This window comes from Tachysurus vachellii, chromosome 22, assembly GCF_030014155.1.
Source record: "Tachysurus vachellii isolate PV-2020 chromosome 22, HZAU_Pvac_v1, whole genome shotgun sequence".
Taxonomy (NCBI): domain Eukaryota; kingdom Metazoa; phylum Chordata; class Actinopteri; order Siluriformes; family Bagridae; genus Tachysurus; species Tachysurus vachellii.
Genome location: NC_083481.1, coordinates 3,441,013 through 3,462,214, shown reverse-complemented (window position 1 = coordinate 3,462,214; position 21,202 = coordinate 3,441,013). Strand labels below are relative to the sequence as shown.

Genomic DNA, 21,202 nt, shown 5'->3' with positions numbered 1-21,202 from the left:
TTTGACTTGACATTCATGACTTGAGACTTACTTGTGACTTGCACATGTGTGACTTACTCCCACCTCTGGTAATCAATTTCGCTTTAAAATGATGTTTTTTGGGGGGTTTTTTAACACAATGAAAAATCAATACAGTAGCCTGTAAAATGATCTCAAGCATGAAGAAGATCATGTCTAGACTTCGTACAGCAATTTAAAAAAAATATATTTCTTGGTCTAATTATAAGAAAAAAACATATAAGGTTAACGAATCGATTCTTCCGAGTCGCTTAAAAGAATCACCGAGTAAAAGAACCGATTCGTTCGCAACTCGTCCATCACATCCGCGCGCGTGAAGCAGAGGGAAAGAGGAGGGATATCTTCCTCTTGTGTAGCACAAGTATTATCTGTACTTGTATTTGTATTATCTTTGTGCAAATCCTTGTGGCAGAGACGAACAGAGCACACTGAGCTTAAAATGACGCGTACATTAGTATATTAGTTAGAAAACTTCTGCCTTTGGCTTTACACGCGTTAATACGCGCGAGACGACAATGCAAATGGCACGTGAGTTTGTTTATATTTTTTTTTTTTTTTTTTTTTTTTTTGCAAAATGTAAAATATATTCCGACTGTATGTTTGCATATTTATGACGATTATGACGGTTATTTATTCGTATTGTAAAAATGCGAAAATATTTAATTATAGTTATTATTATTATAATGATATGCATTTATATAAATATATAATTATATTTATTTTATTTATAGATATTTATTCTAGCTGGATAGACAGTTGATCTGACAGTATGTGAGCTATATTTATTCTGCCTGAGTGCTATTGGTTAGATGCAGTGGGTAGAGCTGCTGCCTCAAAAAGCCAAGGTCTCTGGTCTGAGTTAAGAGTCAAAGGTTTTATGTGTTACAAACACAGGTATACAAGGTGCAACGTGTAGTGAAATGACTGCAAGTAAGCGTAGAGAAGATACAAATAAGGTTTCTTCTGGTTTCTTCTTTTATAAATTTACTCTATCTAGATGCAGAATAAATGTATGGAATTACGTTAAAGGAAAATAATCAACGTCGGGGTGCTTTGAGGAACCCAGGTGTTTTTTTTAGTGCTCTGAAATAACTGTATAACAGAACATGGCTTGCTTGAGAACTTTTTTTTATTACTTGTATGTCACAACAATTTGTAAACAGTTGCATCATAAAACAGCAGCCATAAAACAAATTAGTTCTCGTTATTAAATAGGTTATAGCAGCTATAACCAAGTTTTCTCAGTTAATATGAAACAAAAGGTGGTTTAGTTTAGTTGAGAACACTTTGTGACACCATAAAATAGGCACCACAGCTTTGAGGTACAGATTATTTCAGGTTGAAACTGTTATACTGTACTTGGAATCCTGTAGCAGTAGCTGCCATGTGCTAAGAAACTGTAGCTAGCTAAATTATGTCACGTAGTGATGATCAGATCACATGTACCAGAATCATGCTGGCAGGTGGACTAGCTGTGATTAATTGCTCCTAGTTATGAATGTATATGTCCATACTACCCTATAATCGACAGGATGTTTTCCTGCATCACATCCAGTGTTCCTAAATCCTGACCAGGACAAATGCTTACTAAAGATGAGAGAGAGGGTGTGTTTTTTTTATTATATGGACATTTTGAGCTTCATCAGGAATGGTATTTTAAGCAATATGAATTGAATGTTCTTCTAGTCTTCTTTGCTTCATCTTGCGATGCATTTTTTTTTTTTTAGGAAAATACTAAAATCTTATATATCACCATATGTAATGGATCAGTGCTTCATTACTGATGATTCAGTGGTTTAATTTCTTTGATTGATTATTATTAATGATTGGGATTTAATATGGGTTCAGTTTCAGTTCATTATTAAGACTTTATAATGGTACATTTGGTTGCATTTAGTATAAGCTGTAAGACAGACTTCAGTCCACCAACTGAATAGAAATGTCTTTAAATCAATAAAATGTTTCTTCAAAATAATAAAATTTAATATTTTATAATGTATATAAACTTTATATCTAATTATAAAATAAAAATACATTGTATCATTTATATAAAATTATAGCTACAAGGCAAGAATAATATTTTTTTTTTTCATTTTTATTTTTTATCTATTTTTATTTTTTGTTTGTTCTGTGAATGCAAATATATAGCCTTCATGACCCCTTTATCATATATGAAAATGTAGTTACCGTATTCATTGTTTCCGTGCATATTTTTACATTTATCTTTTTTATTATATATTATTATGTTAGTTATATATATATTTTATTGTGTATTATTGATTTATTATTCTTATTCTTATTCTTCTTATTATTATTGATTTATTATTATTATTATTATTATTATTATTATTATTATTATTATTATTATTATTGCAACACTTCTCTCTCAAAGTGTCTTAAATATTATTTTATACACCGTATTGTCCCTAATATTAAGGCACTATTCCTTACGTCTACACATCTTCCAAACCAACATCACTGACCATGCACGGATTAAAAATAGAGGTATGCCTGACTTCCCGGTGTCTGATTGGCTGCTCAGGCCTTCCTTGTCGCTTTGCGTGGCAACAGCCCCTCCGTCCACCCAGCAACCCCCCATCCCCCCTACATCCCCTTATTTTCCTTATGCACTCATGCTTCTGTGCCTCCAAGGGGCTTTTCTGCAGCATCCAGAGTGATTGCCATGGCAACGGCACTCTGACCCAGGCTGCTGCGGCTAAAAGGCTTGACCTGGATTTTTGTTGTCGTAGTTTTTGTTTTGTTTTTTTTGCTTTAGACTGTTGCCTTGATTCGCATGATTTTTTTAATTGCTTGACTCCACGCTTGTCCACACTCCATCAGGGTGTCTGAGTTCAAACGAAATCCAATCAAGTGTTTTAAAGAAGCATCTTCATAAGAAAGACCAGCAGTAAACATGCATCTGTTTGTGTTTCGTGATTCACTTTAAATATCACCGAATCGTAAATGACTGCATTCATCATCAAGTTCAGAGTGTGGCATTTCCAGTCATCAAAGTTAATCAGTTAGCATTATTGAGTCGTGTTCATGTTTTCCGTGTTTTTATTTGGACGTGGTTCAGTCTGGATTAGAGAAATTATTTGAATGGGATTGTCTGGATGAGCTGCAGCTGTATAGGTGAGAAGAGGGTCTGTAAGAGGAGAAAAGCACAGGCTGGAGATTTAGCAGCCTGTGCTGATGCTTGCACTGTTCATCCTTTCCTGAAGGCAAACTGGAGGAAAAGTAACCTTGCGACCGAGTTATGGATCAGTGACCACTGCATTCAGACTATTCTTGGATTTTTGAATGAACTATAAAGTATTTTAAAAAAGAACGTTCACTGAATGGAGGGTCACATTCAGTAGATCCATAAGTTAAGGAATGCTTTTATAGGAAAAAAAAAAATCAACGTTGGGATGGTGTGATGAACACCATCACACCATCCCATGGGTGCATGTGTTAGCTTGTAGTGAGTAAGGTGTTGGAATGCTGATTGGAAAGATATGAGTTCAAATCCCAAGTCTGCCAATGCTGGGACCCTTACCAAGTCCCCTAACCCTCCGTTACTTAGTTGTATGAGATAAAAATGTCAGTCGCTCTGGATAAGGGTGTCTGCTGTAAATATTAACCAGTATTAATAAAGTGTTTATTATTTTTCTATGATGGCACAATTGGAAGAAAATCATTATTTTCCTTTTAAACCAAACTAATATGCCTACAATTTGTTTAGTTAAAAGGACAAAAATTTAAGTGCTAAATAACGAAAGCTACTTTCCCAAGTCAGAACACCTACTGACTTCCAAAGTACTGACACTGGAGACTCATTCCATATTGTTAAATAAGCAGATTATTGTTTTTGTTAAATGATAAGAAACACTTTTTATCTTCTTATTATTAGTATCGAGTTATGCTTTTTGTCGATTATACAAGTCTATGTGAATGAGCTGTAAAAACGAAATCTCTTTAAAAACATTTGCATTAATACAAATTAATTAAATTGCCTCGGGGGTTTCCTCCGGGTACTCCGGTTTCCTCCCCCGGTCCAAAGACATGCATGGTAGGTTGATTGGCATCTCTGGAAAATTGTCCGTAGTGTGTGATTGCGTGAGTGAATGAGAGTGTGTGTGTGTGTGCCCTGCGATGGGTTGGCACTCCGTCCGAGATAGTTCGGATAAGCGGTAGAAAAATGAGTGAGTGAGTGAGTGAGTGAGTGATACAAACCTGTGATTTTTAGCTGTACTGCTGCTGTTTAAGAAAATTCTGACTAATCAGATTAGAGAACGCTGTGGTATGATGAAAAATACGCTGTGGTTCGTTATATGATATATATTATATATCATTATATGTGCTCAACAATATGAGCTGGAAATGTTTAGCCTTGTGGGCTAGGGAACTGCTGCTAGCTAAAATGCTTATTAACATTTACTCCAATCAGTTCGCAATTGTTATGCGTAAATACATCCGGTATTTTGTGTGCTTTTGATTAAATCAAAATTGCAGTGGAAACAGAAACCCCACTCGTTTGACAATCACATACCTGTACTAGTTTACTAGCAAACGTACCTAATCTTAGCGATATTAGGTTATTATGGTTGACAGGAGGACGTTTCTGGGTGTTTTTAATTTCGACAGATCGACAAAATGATAACCAGTAAGAGTTTGCTAATAAAATGCTAGCCTAAATCTAGCATTAGTAGCTAAGATCTCCTGGACAATGAAGATTTTCCGCAATACAATCTCTCACTAAATTTCTCATAAGTTCTGTTGTCATATTCCAGCCTCTCATTAGATCCAAACAGGTGTTGTTTTTGTCTCCATGAGCCAGTAGGTGTGACATATAATGCAAAGCCAGAGACAGAGATAGAACCGCCGGCTCTTGGCGCAGCCCACAGCTCATCTGCTGTGTTCCCGAAGCGTCAGCTCTCTGTCTCAGTCAGACTGCGTGGGAGAGACTATTTCTGTCTGAGCTGCCGTTCCTCATCGTGCAGCAGCGCCGCTGAAGAGCTTAACACCTCCCTGAACTCACTCAGCTTCTCTCAACCTAACTGGGTTCCTGTGGTGCTGCTCACTCTGTACGCTCAGTCTTCAATTCATCTCCGAGGCTCATGAGAGAATTCCCGGTTTTCTGGATTGCAGCAGAAAGCTTGGGATTGATTTTGGGATAGATTTTGACTTTGCAACCTGAAAGATATTTTTTTACCTTATACAGTGTAAATGTTTGTGCACCCCCTTTAACCATGGGGGTGAACTAAGAAAAATGACCCTTCAATTTAATACCAAAAAGCTACCAAAAAAAAAAAAGGTAATGGAGTCTTTCCTAAGACAACAAAAATCCTAAAGGAAAAATGAAACAAATCAAGAAAAAAAAAAACTTTTTACCTTTTGTGACACCAAAACCTGATTTAAAGAGAGACAACATGTGATATTGGGGGCAAGGTGGCTTAGTGGTTAGCACGTTCGCCTCACACCTCCAGGGTCGGGGGTTCGATTCCCGCCTCCACCTTGTGTGTGTGGAGTTTGCATGTTCTCCCCGTGCCTCGGAGTTTCCTCCGGGTACTCCGGTTTCCTCCCTCGGTCCAAAGACATGCATGGTAGGTTGATTGGCATCTCTGGAAAATTGTCCGTAGTGTGTGATTGCGTGAGTAATTGAGTGTATGTGTGTGTGCCCCGCGTATGTGTGTGTGCCCTGCGACTACCCGAGGTAGTTCGGATAAGCGGTAGAAAATGAGTGAGTGAGTGAGAACATGTGATATCTGGAATAGAGATTAGAAAATATTAGAAAATATTTCTAGCACATTTATGTTTTTGTTTAAAAAAAAGTAAGGAAAAAAAAGAAGGTTGTTTTTAATTTTTTTTCCACGATTGTGCTGAGGTGTTTAAGACATGTCTAAGAATGTTTCTTAAAGCAAAGATGTCTTCAGAAATAATGAAATAAAAATGATTTATCTGTAAAATATTTATCCTATTAAGCATCATTCCATGAAACAGCAATCAAATCAGAATTTAATCCTTTATGCTTAAAACACGTATATGTTAAAAACTTTATATAGAATAATGTCTTCTGTCTGTCAAGTATGTTCATGCTGTTTAAGGTGGAGAAGCCCTGGTATAACCGATTACTGCCACATACCTAAACGATTTGATTTCCGTGTTTAATTTAAGGACAAGAAAGTTTTCACTCTGGTATGTGAGGTCATGTGATACTGCGCTCGATGTCCTGCTCTGTGTCTAGGTCTGGAATTCGATGCCAATTAAGCAAACCGTATGCTAGCTGTTCTTTCTCCAGACACATCTTATTCTCACTGAAGGACTCGTTACGTCTGATGCTTAATTACACCAAATCTCTCCTCAGGGAGAAGACCCAGATGTGCCGTCCTTATAGTAGAGTATTTCTCACTCTAACATCCTGATATTTAATTAACGCCTACTTTTTTGCTTCGACGGTTGAGGAAGATCAGCAGAATTCCTGTACAGTCCTATGCTGATATTAGACTCCACTCACTCTCTGGGTCTCTGTCGTAGATGTCATGGAGCAGCCGAGAACGCTTCACTCTGGATGTTTGGTGACGGGGGTTCGCACTCCACCCATCCGCCGTAACAGCAAGCTGGCCAGCCTGGGGCGCATCTTTAAACCATGGAAGTGGAGGAAAAAGAAAAACGAGAAGTTGAGACAAGGCTCGACAGGTGAGAGTGGATCGATGGAGACGCAACGACTACACTTGAGTTATCGGGTTCATTCTCCGTACAGCACTGACACTGGCATGGTTGTGTGTGTGTGTGTGTGTGTGTGTGTCTGTGAGATCCAGATACAAGTTGGACTACCGCGCTTCATACCACAAATAAAAAAGTAAATCTTTCTCTTTACATCAAGAAAAAAAAACACAGTTTCTGAGGGAACAACAGTTTATAACATAAATGATGACAGGAATTTGTCTCGCTGAAGTTTTACATCATAAAATGTAGCTATAAATGGATAAAAAATAGTAAGTAAATAAATAACAAATGAACTGTATTTATTGAGAAAATCGTTGTGGTGTAAAAAAAAAAAAAAAGATATTACTATCAGATTTGGAACTCAACATCACAGCATCGGTTTCTGGTTATTTACCTTTCCTTATATATTGGTGAGGAAAGCTGAAGATGACAGATGTCATCTTTTTTAGACAGAGAATATTTTTCAACCCAGTTGTTACGGTGAAGTGTAGGTGACCTTCCACTAACACACACACACAAGAGGGTGACACGGGAGGGATTTTCAAACCTCTCCCTTCCCACTCCCAAAAAAAAAAAATTCCCGTCCCATCCCAATCCCGGAAAAAAAAACAAAAAAAAACGGGAAAATCCCATCCCGTCCCAATCCCAGAAGAATGACTCCCATTCCCTCCCACTCCCGTGACCCGCGGGAATCCTCGAAAAAATGTCAGCGTCTAGAAGTGAGCTCGACAGTCAATTTGTTCCCAGAGTAGTCGTTGCAGTGTGAGTTTGGGGTCCGACTCCATTTTTAATTTTTGCGACTTCTAGAGAGTGCATGGGGAAGACGCCTTCTCTTATATTATTGGTGGTTGGCATACATTACTGCCACCAACTGTCACGGGTGTGTGGAGCACGTCATTCATTTAACCAGCCATACCAAAGCAAACAGATTCTATTTTTATTTATATCAAAGGTATATTTGTGTATCCCCGGTCCCGCCCACTCCCTCTGACATTTTTTCCTGTCCCGTCCCAGTCACGTGATTAATAGTGATTTTGTTTCCCATCTCACGGGATTCCTGCGGGATTCCCGTGACCCGCGGGCATCCCGAAAAAAATGTCAGCCTCTTATACACACTAACACCGTGTCATGTATGTGCTGCCCCCTTGCAGGCACGGAAAGGAAAGTGTCAGCACGGCAGAGCCTCGACGATCCGGTGAGGAAGAGCGTGGAGGATACGGGCACAGGTGAGAAACAGCTTCATGATCCTCACAGCTCCAGCCGTGTCCATTAGTCTCCGCTGTTGTACAGGGAACCAATTCGAGCCAACTCACTTCACACTACAGCCACCGAGGGAGTCGTTACACCTTTATTAAAGAGTGATGACAGCATCAGCAGCCACGGCAGGTCTACTCTGCTCTTCTGCATCGTTTATCACCGAAAATCCAGACCGAAGAGTAATACTGCAGCTGATTTTTATGGTTTTCTGGACAGTTAATTAATGAAAGCTAATGCATTCAGCAGCCACTGTCGTCGTTCTGATCTTTTTCCGATTTTCAGTTTTATACCAATAAAAGTTTAACATTGTATTTTAAAGGACTTTTAAATAGCTTTTATCCATTTATAAGTGGCCTTTATAAAGAAGCCTTTACTGAAAGTCTTTAAAAATAGGGGGCACGGTGTCTTAGTGGTTAGCACGTTCGCCTCACACCTCCAGGGTTGGGGTTCGATTCCCGCCTCCACCTTGTGTGTGTGGAGTTTGCATGTTCTCCCCGTGCCTCGGGGGTTTCCTCTGGGTACTCCGGTTTCCTCCCCCGGTCCAAAGACATGTATTGTAGGTTGATTGGCATCTCTGGAAAATTGTTCGTAGTGTGTGATTGCGTGAGTGAATGAGTGTGTGTGTGTGCCCTGCGATGGGTTGGCACTCCGTCCAGGGTGTATCCTGCCTTGATGCCCGATGACGCCTGAGATAGGCACAGGCTCCCCGTGACCCGAGGTAGTTTGGATAAGCGGTAGAAGATGAATGAATGAATGCTGGAAAAATCATTTTAAATAAGAAATGAAAAAATAAATGCTTTGTTTGAGATTATTCTCTATGGCTGTATTTTAGGTTCTGGCCTGGCATGTGGGGGGAACTCTGAGGAACCAGAGATGCTGACTCAGGAATATTCAGACTGCGACGAAACAGAGGAAGAGGCCATGGCGCCGCTGGCCAGCAACACAGAAGACCTGGGGTCAGACGAGGATAATCCTTCCACAGGCAAGACTAGTGTAGACCTCCATGTTAGGGACATCCCGAGACTCTTGTACAGTAGCATGTGCACGTCATGACGTAATTACAGTAATTACGATAATATTGTTTGGAGCTGTTTCTATTGAAACGCAGACGCCACCTTAAAGTCTTTTGAAGCTAGATACTTTATACCCAGGTGCAGTTCAGTTTTCTAATCTGATTGTTCAGATGTTGCTTAATTTTATTATAACAGCAGCCTAAAATCTGTTATACATATATATATTACAGCCTGAAATATATTAATAGAAACTCACTCGTTCTTATATGTTATGTTTTCTATAGTAACAGTACGTGTGGATACAATTTCTGTAATAAATAAATATTATTACCGTACTATTCAGATTTTGTGCTCAGAAAAGTTGTGCCGATGTTCTGCAGTGAATACATGGCCACCAGGTGGCGTCAAATCTCACAGAATCCTAAAATCTGCCGTCGTTTCTTTTTAACAGTTCAAGACACTACAGAATACACTGAGACCGCTGAGGAGAACAGCCACAATGAAGAGGAAGAAGAAGACGAGGAGGACGAGGAGGAGGTTTCAGCGTGTGAACCCTCCATCAATAATAGCGTTCCGGTTGCAGAGGTCGTCCGTATTGTGGAGGAGATGAAAGCAGAGCCGGTGCTAAGAGAAGTCCTCACTCCTCCTCCCAGAGTCCCTGCAAAGCTCCTGCCTAGGCTGGGGAGTCTGGACAGTCAGTACCACATGTCTATTCATTTTAAATCTAAAGGATGCTCAGAATGTTGACTAGGGTTATGGATAGTTACAGTAATAAATATAAAGCTATTTATGTTTGGTTCTGGTGCTTGATCTTTGTCTCACCACATGACACTTAAACGTCTGTCACACAGGTTCACACCCTACACACCAGACACGTCCAGCTCCAGCCACGCTACCCAGGAACTTCACTCTTCCTAAAGACACCCTGAGGGGCCGGATATCCACCCCTACGGGCTCACCACACCTGGGCAACATGCACCCGCTGCTGCCACCTACCTGCATCATTGAGGAACTGCACCGAGCGCTGGCCACCAAGCATCGTCAGGACAGGTGAGGATAGAAAGTCTGCAGAATCTAATGCTACTGTATACTGATTTTTCTTCATCTTAGCCTTTTGGTTTGAAACACTATGTGGTGTGCACGGATTTCTGCTAAATATCTTCCAACAGAAGTAAAAGCAAAGTATTTTTTTTTACTATAAAAAAAATTGTCAGAAAGGTAACAGCCCTGCTGGTTGTTGATACATTTACAGCATTTAGCAAACATCCTTATCCAGAGTGACTTATAACTGTGCAATTGAGGGTTAAGGGCCTTGCTCAGGGGCCGAAAGTGGCAGCTTGGTTCTGTGGTACGAACTCATGACCTTCTGATCAGTAGTCCAACACCATAACCACTGAGCTACCACATCCCACGTGGTGACGTTACACAGATATGACGCATGTACGTAGTTATGTTGATGTAAATGAGTCATCAGTGCCTTGTTGTGTAGTTCAGCTCAGGAGCTGTTTGAGATACACCCATGGTTCTGTTCATCGTAGACACTTTCGCTTAGCCTGTGTTTGCAGAAATTGATTAGATTGAATTCTTAGTACTTTTACTTTAAAACAAGATCTTTGCAGACTCATTTTAGACTGACTAACTAGACAAAACTGACTAACTGGACTTAACTAGATTAATTTCAAAGCTCACAACAAGGGATGTGGCATTTGGTAGCCAAGTGGTTATGGTGTTGGGCTACCGATTGCACAGCCTTGAGTTCAGATCCCCGGTTTGCCTCTGCTGGGCCCATGAGCAAGGCCCTTGATCCTAAATTGTATAAAAATGTGGGTTAATGGTGTCTGCCAAATAATGTAAATTATATCTCAAGTAGATGTATAAAGCACAACCCTGGCCATGAGAGAGAAAACTATTTATATCTAGTCGTGTCTTGAAATCTGCATATATTTAAATAAATGCATAATCAATGCCGGATAGTTTTCCTTGATGTGATAGAACATTAAAAAAAAACCCTCACAGTTTATCCTAAAGTGACTGAACCTGGTTATATTGAGGAACAAACACAAGACAAAACATTCCAGGTTCTGCCAGACATCGCCTTGAATTGCAAAATTCGTGCCGAATAGATTTGCGCCGAAGTCAATTTATTATATAATAAATACAATAAAATTGTCGCAGCTTCTCATAGGTGGAGTTTTTATTTCTTTGATTTATTTTGTAAAATTTTGATTTTTTTTGTTTACTCTCACAGTTTTAACAGTAAAGAGGTGCGCTGTTCGCCGAAGCGCCGTTCGGACGGTCACGTGTCTCGCACTTTCAGCACGGACAGCGAGCAACAGGGAGGAGAGATGGAGAGCAAGAAGGTGGCAGAGGAGAATAAAGAGAACATGGGTCTGGACGAGTACTTCAGTGATCAGGACAGCTGGAACGAGTCTGTGATCTCCGGTACGTACAACAACACCGGCACGGAGATTACCGTATGATGTCATACGAAAAGTTTTACAAGTTAGACCTCAGTGCTGCTTATATTGAGAATAAATACAAATCATAAGAAATTAAGAAAAAAATAAATGTATTAAAAGAATAAAAAAAAAAAACGAATTTAAACCTAAGTTAAAGTGAATTAAATGTATTAAAAAAATTAGAAAGAAAATTTAAAATTGCATTAAAAAATTAAGTGAATTATAACAAAAAAAATTACAAGAATAAAATTGTTAATTCTTTTTATGTAATTCTTTTATCTGACGTTTTGATCTGTAAATTAGTAACATATTTTTTAGAAAATTAGAAAATGTTTTTAACAAAAAATCGTTAGAATTTAATTACATTTTTAGCTGCACTAAATTTTTCTAAAAATATATCACTGTAATCTAACTTAACTCAGTAATGATACCATATCATATTGTAGCATCATATCAGCCAGTCCTGAGATATCTGCATTATTCCTATCAAGTCGTCCATTAATTAACAGACACATTTATATTAATTCAGGATGTGTAAGAACCTGGCTGCTGGTGCCGTCGCTTCATACTGCAGTTTAAAACCTTTTTTTTAAAAACAGCAATTTTGCAAATTTGAAGGGCAGCGATATTCTTTCAGCTTATTACTGTGTGTGTGTGTGTGTGTGTGTGTGTGTGTGTGTGTGTGTGCGTGTTTGGCAGGGACGCTACCACGGCGGATAAGGAAAGAGCTGTTGGCGGTGAAGCTGCGTAACCGACCGAGTAAACAGGAGCTGGAGGACAGGAACATCTTCCCTGTGCGCAGTGACCAGGAGCGTCAGGAGATCCGGCAGCAGATAGAGATGAAACTGGCCAAGTGAGTGAGCCGAACTCTCTCTCTCTCTATCTCTCTCTCTCTCTCTCTCACACTCTCTCTTGCTCACACACACTCTCTCTCTCTCTCTCTCTCTCTCTCTCTCGATTCTCTTTGTTTTTCTCTGTCTGTCTGTATCTCTGTCTCCCTCTTCATCTTTCTGTTTGTCTATCTCTCTGTCCCTCTCTATCCATCTTTCTCTCAGTCAGTCTGTCTGTCTGCCTGTCTAGGTCTCTATCCATCTTTCTGTCTGTCTGTCTCCCTTACTCTATCCCTCTTTCTGTCTCTTTATCTCTTTCTTCTTTTCTCTCTTTCTGTCTCTATTTCTACCCACTCTCTCTCCTTCTTTCTATCTGTTTATTTCTGCCCTCTCTCTCTCTCTCTCTCTCTCTCTCTCTCTCTCTCTCTCTCTCTCTCCGCCTGTCCTCCACTCTCCACAGTGTCATTGGGTTTGTTATTTTATTTCTTCTTCAGACTTGCTGCTCTCCAATTGACTGATATTTCTTAAGTGTGCGTTTTTGTATGTTTTTGTTTGTGTGTGTGTGTGTGTATGTGAGAGAGAGAAGAGAGGGAGAGAGAGAGAAGAGAGGGAGAGAGAGAGAAGAGAGGGAGAGAGAGAAGAGAGGGAGAGAGAGAAGAGAGGGAGAGAGAGCGAGAGAGATGATTTGGCATCGTCAACACTAACAATGCATCAGAGCTTTCAGCCCACGTGAGGACGCTGACACGTGCTGTTCTGCCATGACACGAGTCCAGGCTGTTGGTGTCAAATTGAACACAGCAGTCAGATTAGTGTAGGTTCAGCAGAATAAGTGTTAAGAGCTGGAAGTGTTAGCGAGACAAGAATTTAACTTTGTTTATAACGTTGTTTATTTAACTGTGTAGTTTAAAAGTGATTATTTCCCAGCAAAATTAAGCTCAAAAAATAAAATCTGTAAAATTTGAAGTAGAATTTATAACTATGATCGGAAGCAAGGTTTTCTTGTGACCAGAAGGTGGAGCTATAGGCCCAGTCTGTGAAAAGGTGCTGTGCATAAGTATTGACCCCCCTTCAACTCTTCCATATGTTTACTGTTACAACCTGGAATTGAAATGGACTTAAATCAAAGTTACATGTCATCTGTCTATAGAAAAATGTCGTCTGTCTATAAAATACGGTTGATTGTTGAAGCCGAGTACAGTTTTGCAAATTTCTCTGGTTGGATTGGTCATGAAACTAAACACGTGTGAAGCATCACGTCAAGCTTTACCTTCGGGCTCGTGTTATCTTCATCCTGTCACTGCTGACCGCCTTTGAAAAATATTGAAAACAGACAATCTGGCAACCTCGTGTCATATAATAAATAAAGCATCTTAACACTTCTGAATATCACAGTCAAATGTTTCCTTTAACGTCGGGTGTAAATTTGAGGACATCTGCGTTTGCGCGTGATTAATATTCCACCTGCCCACGTCCCTTCACACGTTTTCATCTGGTTTCATTTCAGACATCAGACTCTGTACAAAGAAAAATAAATAGACTAAAAATAAAAGAACATAGCATATTCATTTGTAAACAATTATTCTGTTTATTCCAGATTGACCCTAGCACATGTTTTTTAGCCGATTCTAGTGACATCACTTACATTATAACATCCAGAAATGGGCTTACTTTCACGCGACTCTCTTTTTTCTAACTCATTCAGTGCAGTTAATCAAACCAAGAGACATAAAATCTTGTGACACGTTACAGAGACACTAAACTCATCGTGGAAAACATGAAGTGCTGACACTGAAGACTTTTGGGAAAAAAACTCACAACGTAAACAAATTTCTTTGTAATAATTTTGTTTATTGTCCACTGTTTCATTTACAGCTTTATAAATGTATCGTCCTTTTGTATCTGTTAACAGATGGCATCTATCTATCTATCTATCTATCAATCTTATCTGTCTGTCTGTCTGTCTATCTATCTATCTATCTATCTATCTATCTATCTATCTATCTATCTATCTATCTGTCTGTCTGTCTGTCTGTCTGTCTGTCTGTCTGTCCGTCTATCTTATCTGTCTGTTTGTCTATCTATCTATCTATCTATCTATCTATCTATCTATCTATCTATCTTGTCTGTCTGTCTGTCTGTCTGTCTGTCTGTCTGTCTGTCTGTCTATCTATCTATCTATCTATCTATCTTATCTGTCTATCTATCTATCTATCTATCTATCTATCTATCTATCTATCTATCTATCTATCTATCTTGTCTGTCTGTCTATCTATCTATCTATCTATCTATCTATCTATCTTGTCTGTCTGTCTGTCTGTCTGTCTATCTATCTATCTATCTATCTATCTATCTATCTATCTATCTATCTATCTATCTATCTATCTATCTATCTACCTGTCTGTCTGTCTGTCTGTCTATCTATCTATCTATCTATCTATCTATCTATCTATCTATCTATCTATCTATCTATCTATCTATCTATCTTATCTGTCTGTCTGTCTATCTATCTATCTATCTATCTATCTATCTATCTATCTATCTATCTATCTATCTGTCTGTCTATCTATCTATCTTATCTGTCTATCTATCTATCTATCTATCTATCTATCTATCTATCTATCTATCTATCTATCTATCTATCTATCTATCTATCTATCTTATCTTGTCTGTCTGTCTATCTATCTATCTATCTATCTATCTATCTATCTATCTATCTATCTATCTATCTATCTATCTATCTATCTACCTGTCTGTCTGTCTGTCTATCTATCTATCTATCTATCTATCTATCTATCTATCTATCTATCTATCTATCTATCTTATCTGTCTGTCTGTCTATCTATCTATCTATCTATCTATCTATCTATCTATCTATCTATCTATCTATCTATCTTGTCTGTCTGTCTGTCTGTCTGTCTATCTATCTATCTTATCTGTCTGTCTGTCTATCTATCTATCTATCTATCTATCTATCGAATATGCGGTCGTAGATAAATGTCAAAAACCACATGCTCATTATTACTCCCGTGTTAAGCTCCTTATAAACACAGGATGACATTAAATACTACAACAAATGTACCCTTATGACACCTTTACTAACGAGATGCTCAATGCGGCACTGAACATTTACACAGTGGTAACAGTGTTGTGCTAAAAATAATCAGAGACAACCAAATTTCAGTCGGCGTGAGTGAAAATAATATGCCGAGCTAAACATAAGGGAAGGTTGGTTGTGTGTGTGTGTGTGTGTGTGTGTGTGTGTGTGTGTGTGTGTGTGTGTGTGTGTGTGTGTGTGTGTGCTATTTTTTGTTGTTGTTTGTTTGTTTTTGTGTCATCAGCATTAATCTTTATGGCTGGTTTCTGATATGAAGAGTCAGCTGTGGGAGTGCAGAACCGATCAGTCTCATCAGGAACGCTCGGCTCTCTGAGCTCCAAAATCGTTCTGTCGTGTTTTACCTTCACCGTTGTGTACAGCGTTATATTCTATCCTGCAGAACATCTAGGGTCTTGGGTTCTTTGTAAAGTAAAAAATCTTTTTAAATATAAATGTCATTTTTATATGCCTTATTGCCCAAGTTTGTGGCTACTGCTGGAATTTGTGAATTTCCTACAGGAAAATCTATCTATCTATCTATCTGTCTGTCTATCTATCTGTCTCTCTGTCTATCTATCTATCTATCTATCTATCTATCTATCTATCTATCTATCTATCTGTCTGTCTGTCTATCTATCTATCTGTCTCTCTGTCTGTCACTTTGTCTATCTATCTATCTATCTATCTATCTATCTATCTATCTATCTATCTATCTATCTATCTATCTATCTGTCTGTCTGTCTATCTATCTGTCTCTCTGTCTGTCACTTTGTCTGTCTATCTATCTATCTGTCTGTCTGTCTGTCTGTCTATCTATCTATCTATCTATCTATCTATCTGTCTCTCTGTCTGTCTGTCACTTTGTCTATCTATCTATCTAGATGATTACTCTTATAATTAAATAATAAACTCCTAATTATTTAGCACAATAGCTGAGGTTTAATTTGAAATCCTTCTTCAAGTATCTCTAACTTTGTAAACATCAGAGTTTGAGGCTACTCTGAGATATTTATTTTAATGGTGTTAATCATTTTAAAATAGCCATTTTTGTCAAAAATATAGGCATTTAAAATATATATATATATATATATATTCATGTTTTTCATTGTTTTTTTTTAATGTAACAGATCAGTTATTGCAGTTATTATTTTCACATCTCAAAAGCTTTTTCTTTTTTTTCCCTTTTTTTTTCAGTCTGCATTGTGTGTGTGTTTTCTTTTTAACACGAGTCGAAAGTCACATAAACGTGAGTTTTGTAAAATGAAAGAAGAATCCAGAAAGAAAGCAGGAATGTTTCAGCTGATCAGGGGAGGTAAAATCTTGAAAAGTGATCGCTTTATCACTCAAACTGTCTCACATAAGCGACACTTGCAGTTTTACACCTTGGGATTGTGTGATGCGGTGAGGGAAAGATTTCCTGGATCCACACCCTGAGCATTTCACACCTTCATTAGGAATAAAGAACAGCGGCGTGTTTCCCCTCCTGTAAGCGTTAAACATTCTCACTTCGCAGACAGACTCAATAAGCGTGCGCTTTTACTATGTGACACCTTGGCGTTTTTCTCGTCATGCTAACATGATTAGATAACAGTAATGTTAATACACCAGAACTGTAAGCTAATAGGATAATTAAAACATTACCTGCAGAGGTGCATTGAGTAAAGTGCTGGAAAAAGCAACCGTCTGCTGTCGGTCACTCAGGAATTCACGATTTTGTGATTGTAGAAATGAACACAAAGTTTACATTTGCAGCATTTGGCAGACCCAGTTATCCAGAGTGACTTACATTTTTAACTGTGGAATTAATGGTTAAGGGCCTTTCTCAGGGGCCCAGCATTGGCAGCTTGGTGGACCTGAGGTTTTAAACTTGCAACCTTCTGATCGGTGATCCAACACGTGTAATTCATGCGTTACATTCTCATGTGTCTTCAGTGGAAGGAGTTTAAAAGATGAATCCTTTGCTTGCAGTTTCACCAAATTAAGCATTCATTTATTCATTCATTTTCTACCGCTTATCCGAACTACCTCGGGTCACGGGGAGCCTGTGCATATCTCAGGCGTCATTGGGCATCAAGGCAGGATACACCCTAGACGGAGTGCCAACCCATCGCAGGGCACACACTCTCATTCACTCACGCACTCACACACTAGGGACAATTTTCCAGAGATGCCAGTCAACCTACCATGCATGTCTTTGGACCGGGGGGAGTACCTGGAGGAAACCCCAGAGGAACATGCAAACTCCACACACACAAGGCGAAGGTGGCCAAATTAAGCAGATTTCGGTAAAAAAAAAACAATAATAAAAAAAAAGAAAAATCCACAAAATTCCACATCGGGTTTGAACCGTTTTTTTATATGCATTTTTGCAATGCTAATTTATGCAAATAATAAGATTTTAAATTTAGATTTTTTATATGTGTGGAAAGGTTTTCTATCTGTCCCATCTGTCAGAGGAAAGGATTTAAAAAAGACGAATCTTGAAAGCATCACTGAGCATCCTGAAATGTTTTATTCCTTTTATACCACAAAAGCAATTTGCCAAAATTTAGAAATTTGTATTAATTACAGAACAAAACGCTGTACTTTTTATCCGTTTATAATTACATTGAATGTTGTCGAACAGCAACAAAATATAAGTGGTTTCACGTTATAACTCAGCCCCATAAAGTCTTTCTCTCACCAGTTGTTCTCTCTTTCTCTCTCTCAGTAAATACATAAGATAAAAAGTCCACCGTCATGTTACAGCGAGACGCCGAACTCCGTGTTCGTCTTCACTTGCTAGCCGTTAGAGGCTGGTGGGTAAGATTTGAGGATAAAATAAGGGAAGATTAATCTTGTCTCAAGTCTGTAGAGGAAGTCAAGTCAAGTCAAGAAGGTTTTATTGTCATTTCAACCATATATAGCTGTTGCAGTACACAGTGAAATGAGACAACGTTTCTCCACGACCATGGTGCAAAGACAGAGCTAAGGACTTAAGGAAGTAGTCCTGGCCACTAGTGTTAATTTCGTCAGACGAGACGAAATATGTTCGTCAAGAACCTTTTTTTTTTCATGACTAAGACGAGACGATGACGAGACTGCACCACTGTCCAAAAACGCTAAGACTAAATTAACATGCATTATTGTTGACGAAAAAAGACGAGACGAAAATGTTTTGTATAAAATAAAAACTAAGATAAAATCTCTTTTCATTTTCGTCTACAATTGTCTCTGCTTTTTCATCAGCTGTTACGCCTTTAAAATATTCAAAACGAGTTCGCGGCCTCGCGCTGTTTAGTGTGTGTGTAGAAACAATTCGTCCGAGCACAAGTCCACCCCTGGTCTAGGCAGCTTTTTGTGTTAAATTATATTTCCTGTTGCTGCGCAGGCTCTTTTATTGTAAATGACAGCTTATGTCCCGATGACCGGTCTTTTTTTACTGAAATGTTTATCAGTAATAATCTCAGTAACAATGTGTTATTTTAAAAAAAGACTACAATTTTTTGACTAAAACTAGACTAAAATTAAAAGACTTTTAGTCGACTAGAACTTGACTAAGATACCTTGAGTATTCTTTTGACTAAAACTAGACTAAAATGACGAGACTTTTAGTCGACTAAAACTTGACTAACAAAAAAAAGATATGTGAATGACTAAATATGACTAAAACTAACAAGGACATTTGACACAAGACTAAGACTAAATTAAAAATAAGTGACGAAATTAACACTACTGGCCACATAAAGTGCATCTGTGTAACCTGGTGCAAACACTGCAAGACAAAACAAAAAGACAGAAAGACAGTGCAGGACAAAAGACAGTGCAGACATTAAATAAAGACAATACACAAAAACAGCCCCGACCAGTATAAATACTGTTCAATCAATATTGCATGTGCACTAGTGAACACTAGTATTATAACAGCAGTTACATGAGGTATTGTAATGTATTGTGCAAAACAACAGTCAATTGAAATGTGAGACAGAATGTGTAAAGAGCAAAAACAGTGTGCAAAACAGCATGTAAACAGTTTGATATGGTGGTGCTGTAGACACGGGTGTATATTGGAAGTCATTGCAGTCCTTACAGTTTGTTGTGTGTGTGTGTGTGTGTGTGTGTGTGTGTGTGTGTGTGTGAGTTGTGCTCGGTTCAGATCAGTTCAGTCCAGATCAGATCAGTTCAGTTCAGTGGTGGTGGCTCAAGTGGTTTATACTTGTTGATCAGAGGATCAGTGTTCGCTGCCAAGCTGCCACTGTTGGGCCCTTGAGCAAGGCCCTTAACCCTCTCTGTTACAGTGGTGCTGTATCATGTCTGACCCACTGCTCTGACCCCAACCTCCAAAGTTGGGATATGTGAAGAAAGAATTTGACTGCGACAAAATAAAAGGCTTCTATACTAAATGCTGGGAGGAGTTAGAGACGATGAAAATATTGACTTGATGTCTGATTTAAGCTCAGGGCTTTACACTGTGTCATGTTATCACAGGTGCAACTGGAGCTCAGGCTCTGTAGAGGTTCACTGCAGGCCTACTGTGATCCATAACAGTCTCTCTCTTTCTCTCTCTCACACACACACATACACACACACATACTTACACAACCAGTGGCCCGGTAATCGATCAACTCAGGACAGAGCAGCGCAGCACAGAACGGCTCAGGCGAGTTTGTTACTAGATCGAGGACTGGTGTTGTGATGATAAATCACTTCTGGTCTGAACCAGAAACACACGTCGTGACAACAAACAGGCATCATGAAGCTACGTCACATGGTCTCCTGTCACGGAACACCGGAGCACAAATATAGCATGTGGTGTTATAAACAACTTGTCTCAGAATAGTAACACTTTCGAATGGTGCAAGGTGTCTGATACACCGGGGTCATGATGGCCAAGGAGGTGGGAAACAGCAAGGAAAACGTATGAACAGACCATCCATTAATTTATTTATTTCTGTACTGCTTAACCTACACAGGCGCCAACAAGTACAGACACACACACATATTCACTACGGACGATTTATAGATGACATTTAGCCTACAACCATGGCTTCAGACTGGTGGAAGAAACCGGAAGAAATCCCTGAGGCACAGGGAGAATATGTAAACGCCACACACACACACACACACACACACACACACACACACACACACACAATGAAATTAAGTCTTTAATGAAATCTTTGGTAATTTTTACAAAAAACTTTGTGGGATATTACAGAAAATCTTCGATTTATTTCTCAGAGCATAAACACGTATTGATATTCCTGTCTTTGGGAATCGAAGTACACTACAGATCTGTTCTACAGATCTACAGATAAAGGCCAAGTAATAAAAAGAACAAAACAGCTGAGTATTTCTAAGTCTAAGTAGGCATAAAAGGTGATGTTTTTGGCATTCCTAGCAATGGAGAGTTATAATCGATGCTGAAAGTGTGTCACGCTCGATTGTTACGTCAGAGTGAGTTATAAGGCAGAGGAACGGGGAAAGACCCTAAAGTGAGTCATCCAGCTCAAACCTGCTGTGTGAGTGGAGCCTGGCGTATCGTGTGTGTGTGTGTGTGTGTGTGTGTGTGTGTGCTACATGCAGTGAAAAAACACAGGTGCTGTTTAACTGGATCTGAAACCAGTAGGAGGTTGGATACAAGTTGTTTTTAAGTCAGACCTGTCACGAGGAAGACGAATGATGTGGCTGAACCGGCAGTTTGTGTTTTTGCTTGAATTCTGTTTTTAGTTTTTTTGTAAAGCTTTTTTTTAAAGCTTTGTAGCCATCTAAACATCTAACCAAGCTAAATATGTTAAAAAAAAACCCATATACTTATGATTGTATACAGGAATATTTATT

At 38.8% G+C, this 21,202-nt stretch overlaps 1 protein-coding gene across 2 annotated transcripts in view; it reads left to right on the top strand.

Moving 5' to 3' along the window:
• The window catches only part of phactr3b (phosphatase and actin regulator 3b), a 57,901-nt gene that overhangs the window by 21,692 nt on the left and 15,007 nt on the right, over positions 1-21,202 (top strand). Inside the window, exons 1-8 of one of the 2 annotated variants that reach the window (XM_060857741.1) lie at positions 359-546; positions 6,538-6,699; positions 7,881-7,955; positions 8,819-8,968; positions 9,451-9,693; positions 9,851-10,049; positions 11,248-11,441; positions 12,158-12,311. In XM_060857741.1, coding sequence (XP_060713724.1) covers positions 534-546; positions 6,538-6,699; positions 7,881-7,955; positions 8,819-8,968; positions 9,451-9,693; positions 9,851-10,049; positions 11,248-11,441; positions 12,158-12,311 — 1,190 coding nt within the window. In that variant the 5' untranslated portion in view covers positions 359-533. Of the gene's footprint in view, positions 1-358; positions 547-6,537; positions 6,700-7,880; positions 7,956-8,818; positions 8,969-9,450; positions 9,694-9,850; positions 10,050-11,247; positions 11,442-12,157; positions 12,312-21,202 lie in introns of those variants that run through there. The other variant, XM_060857739.1, reaches the window with a different exon arrangement.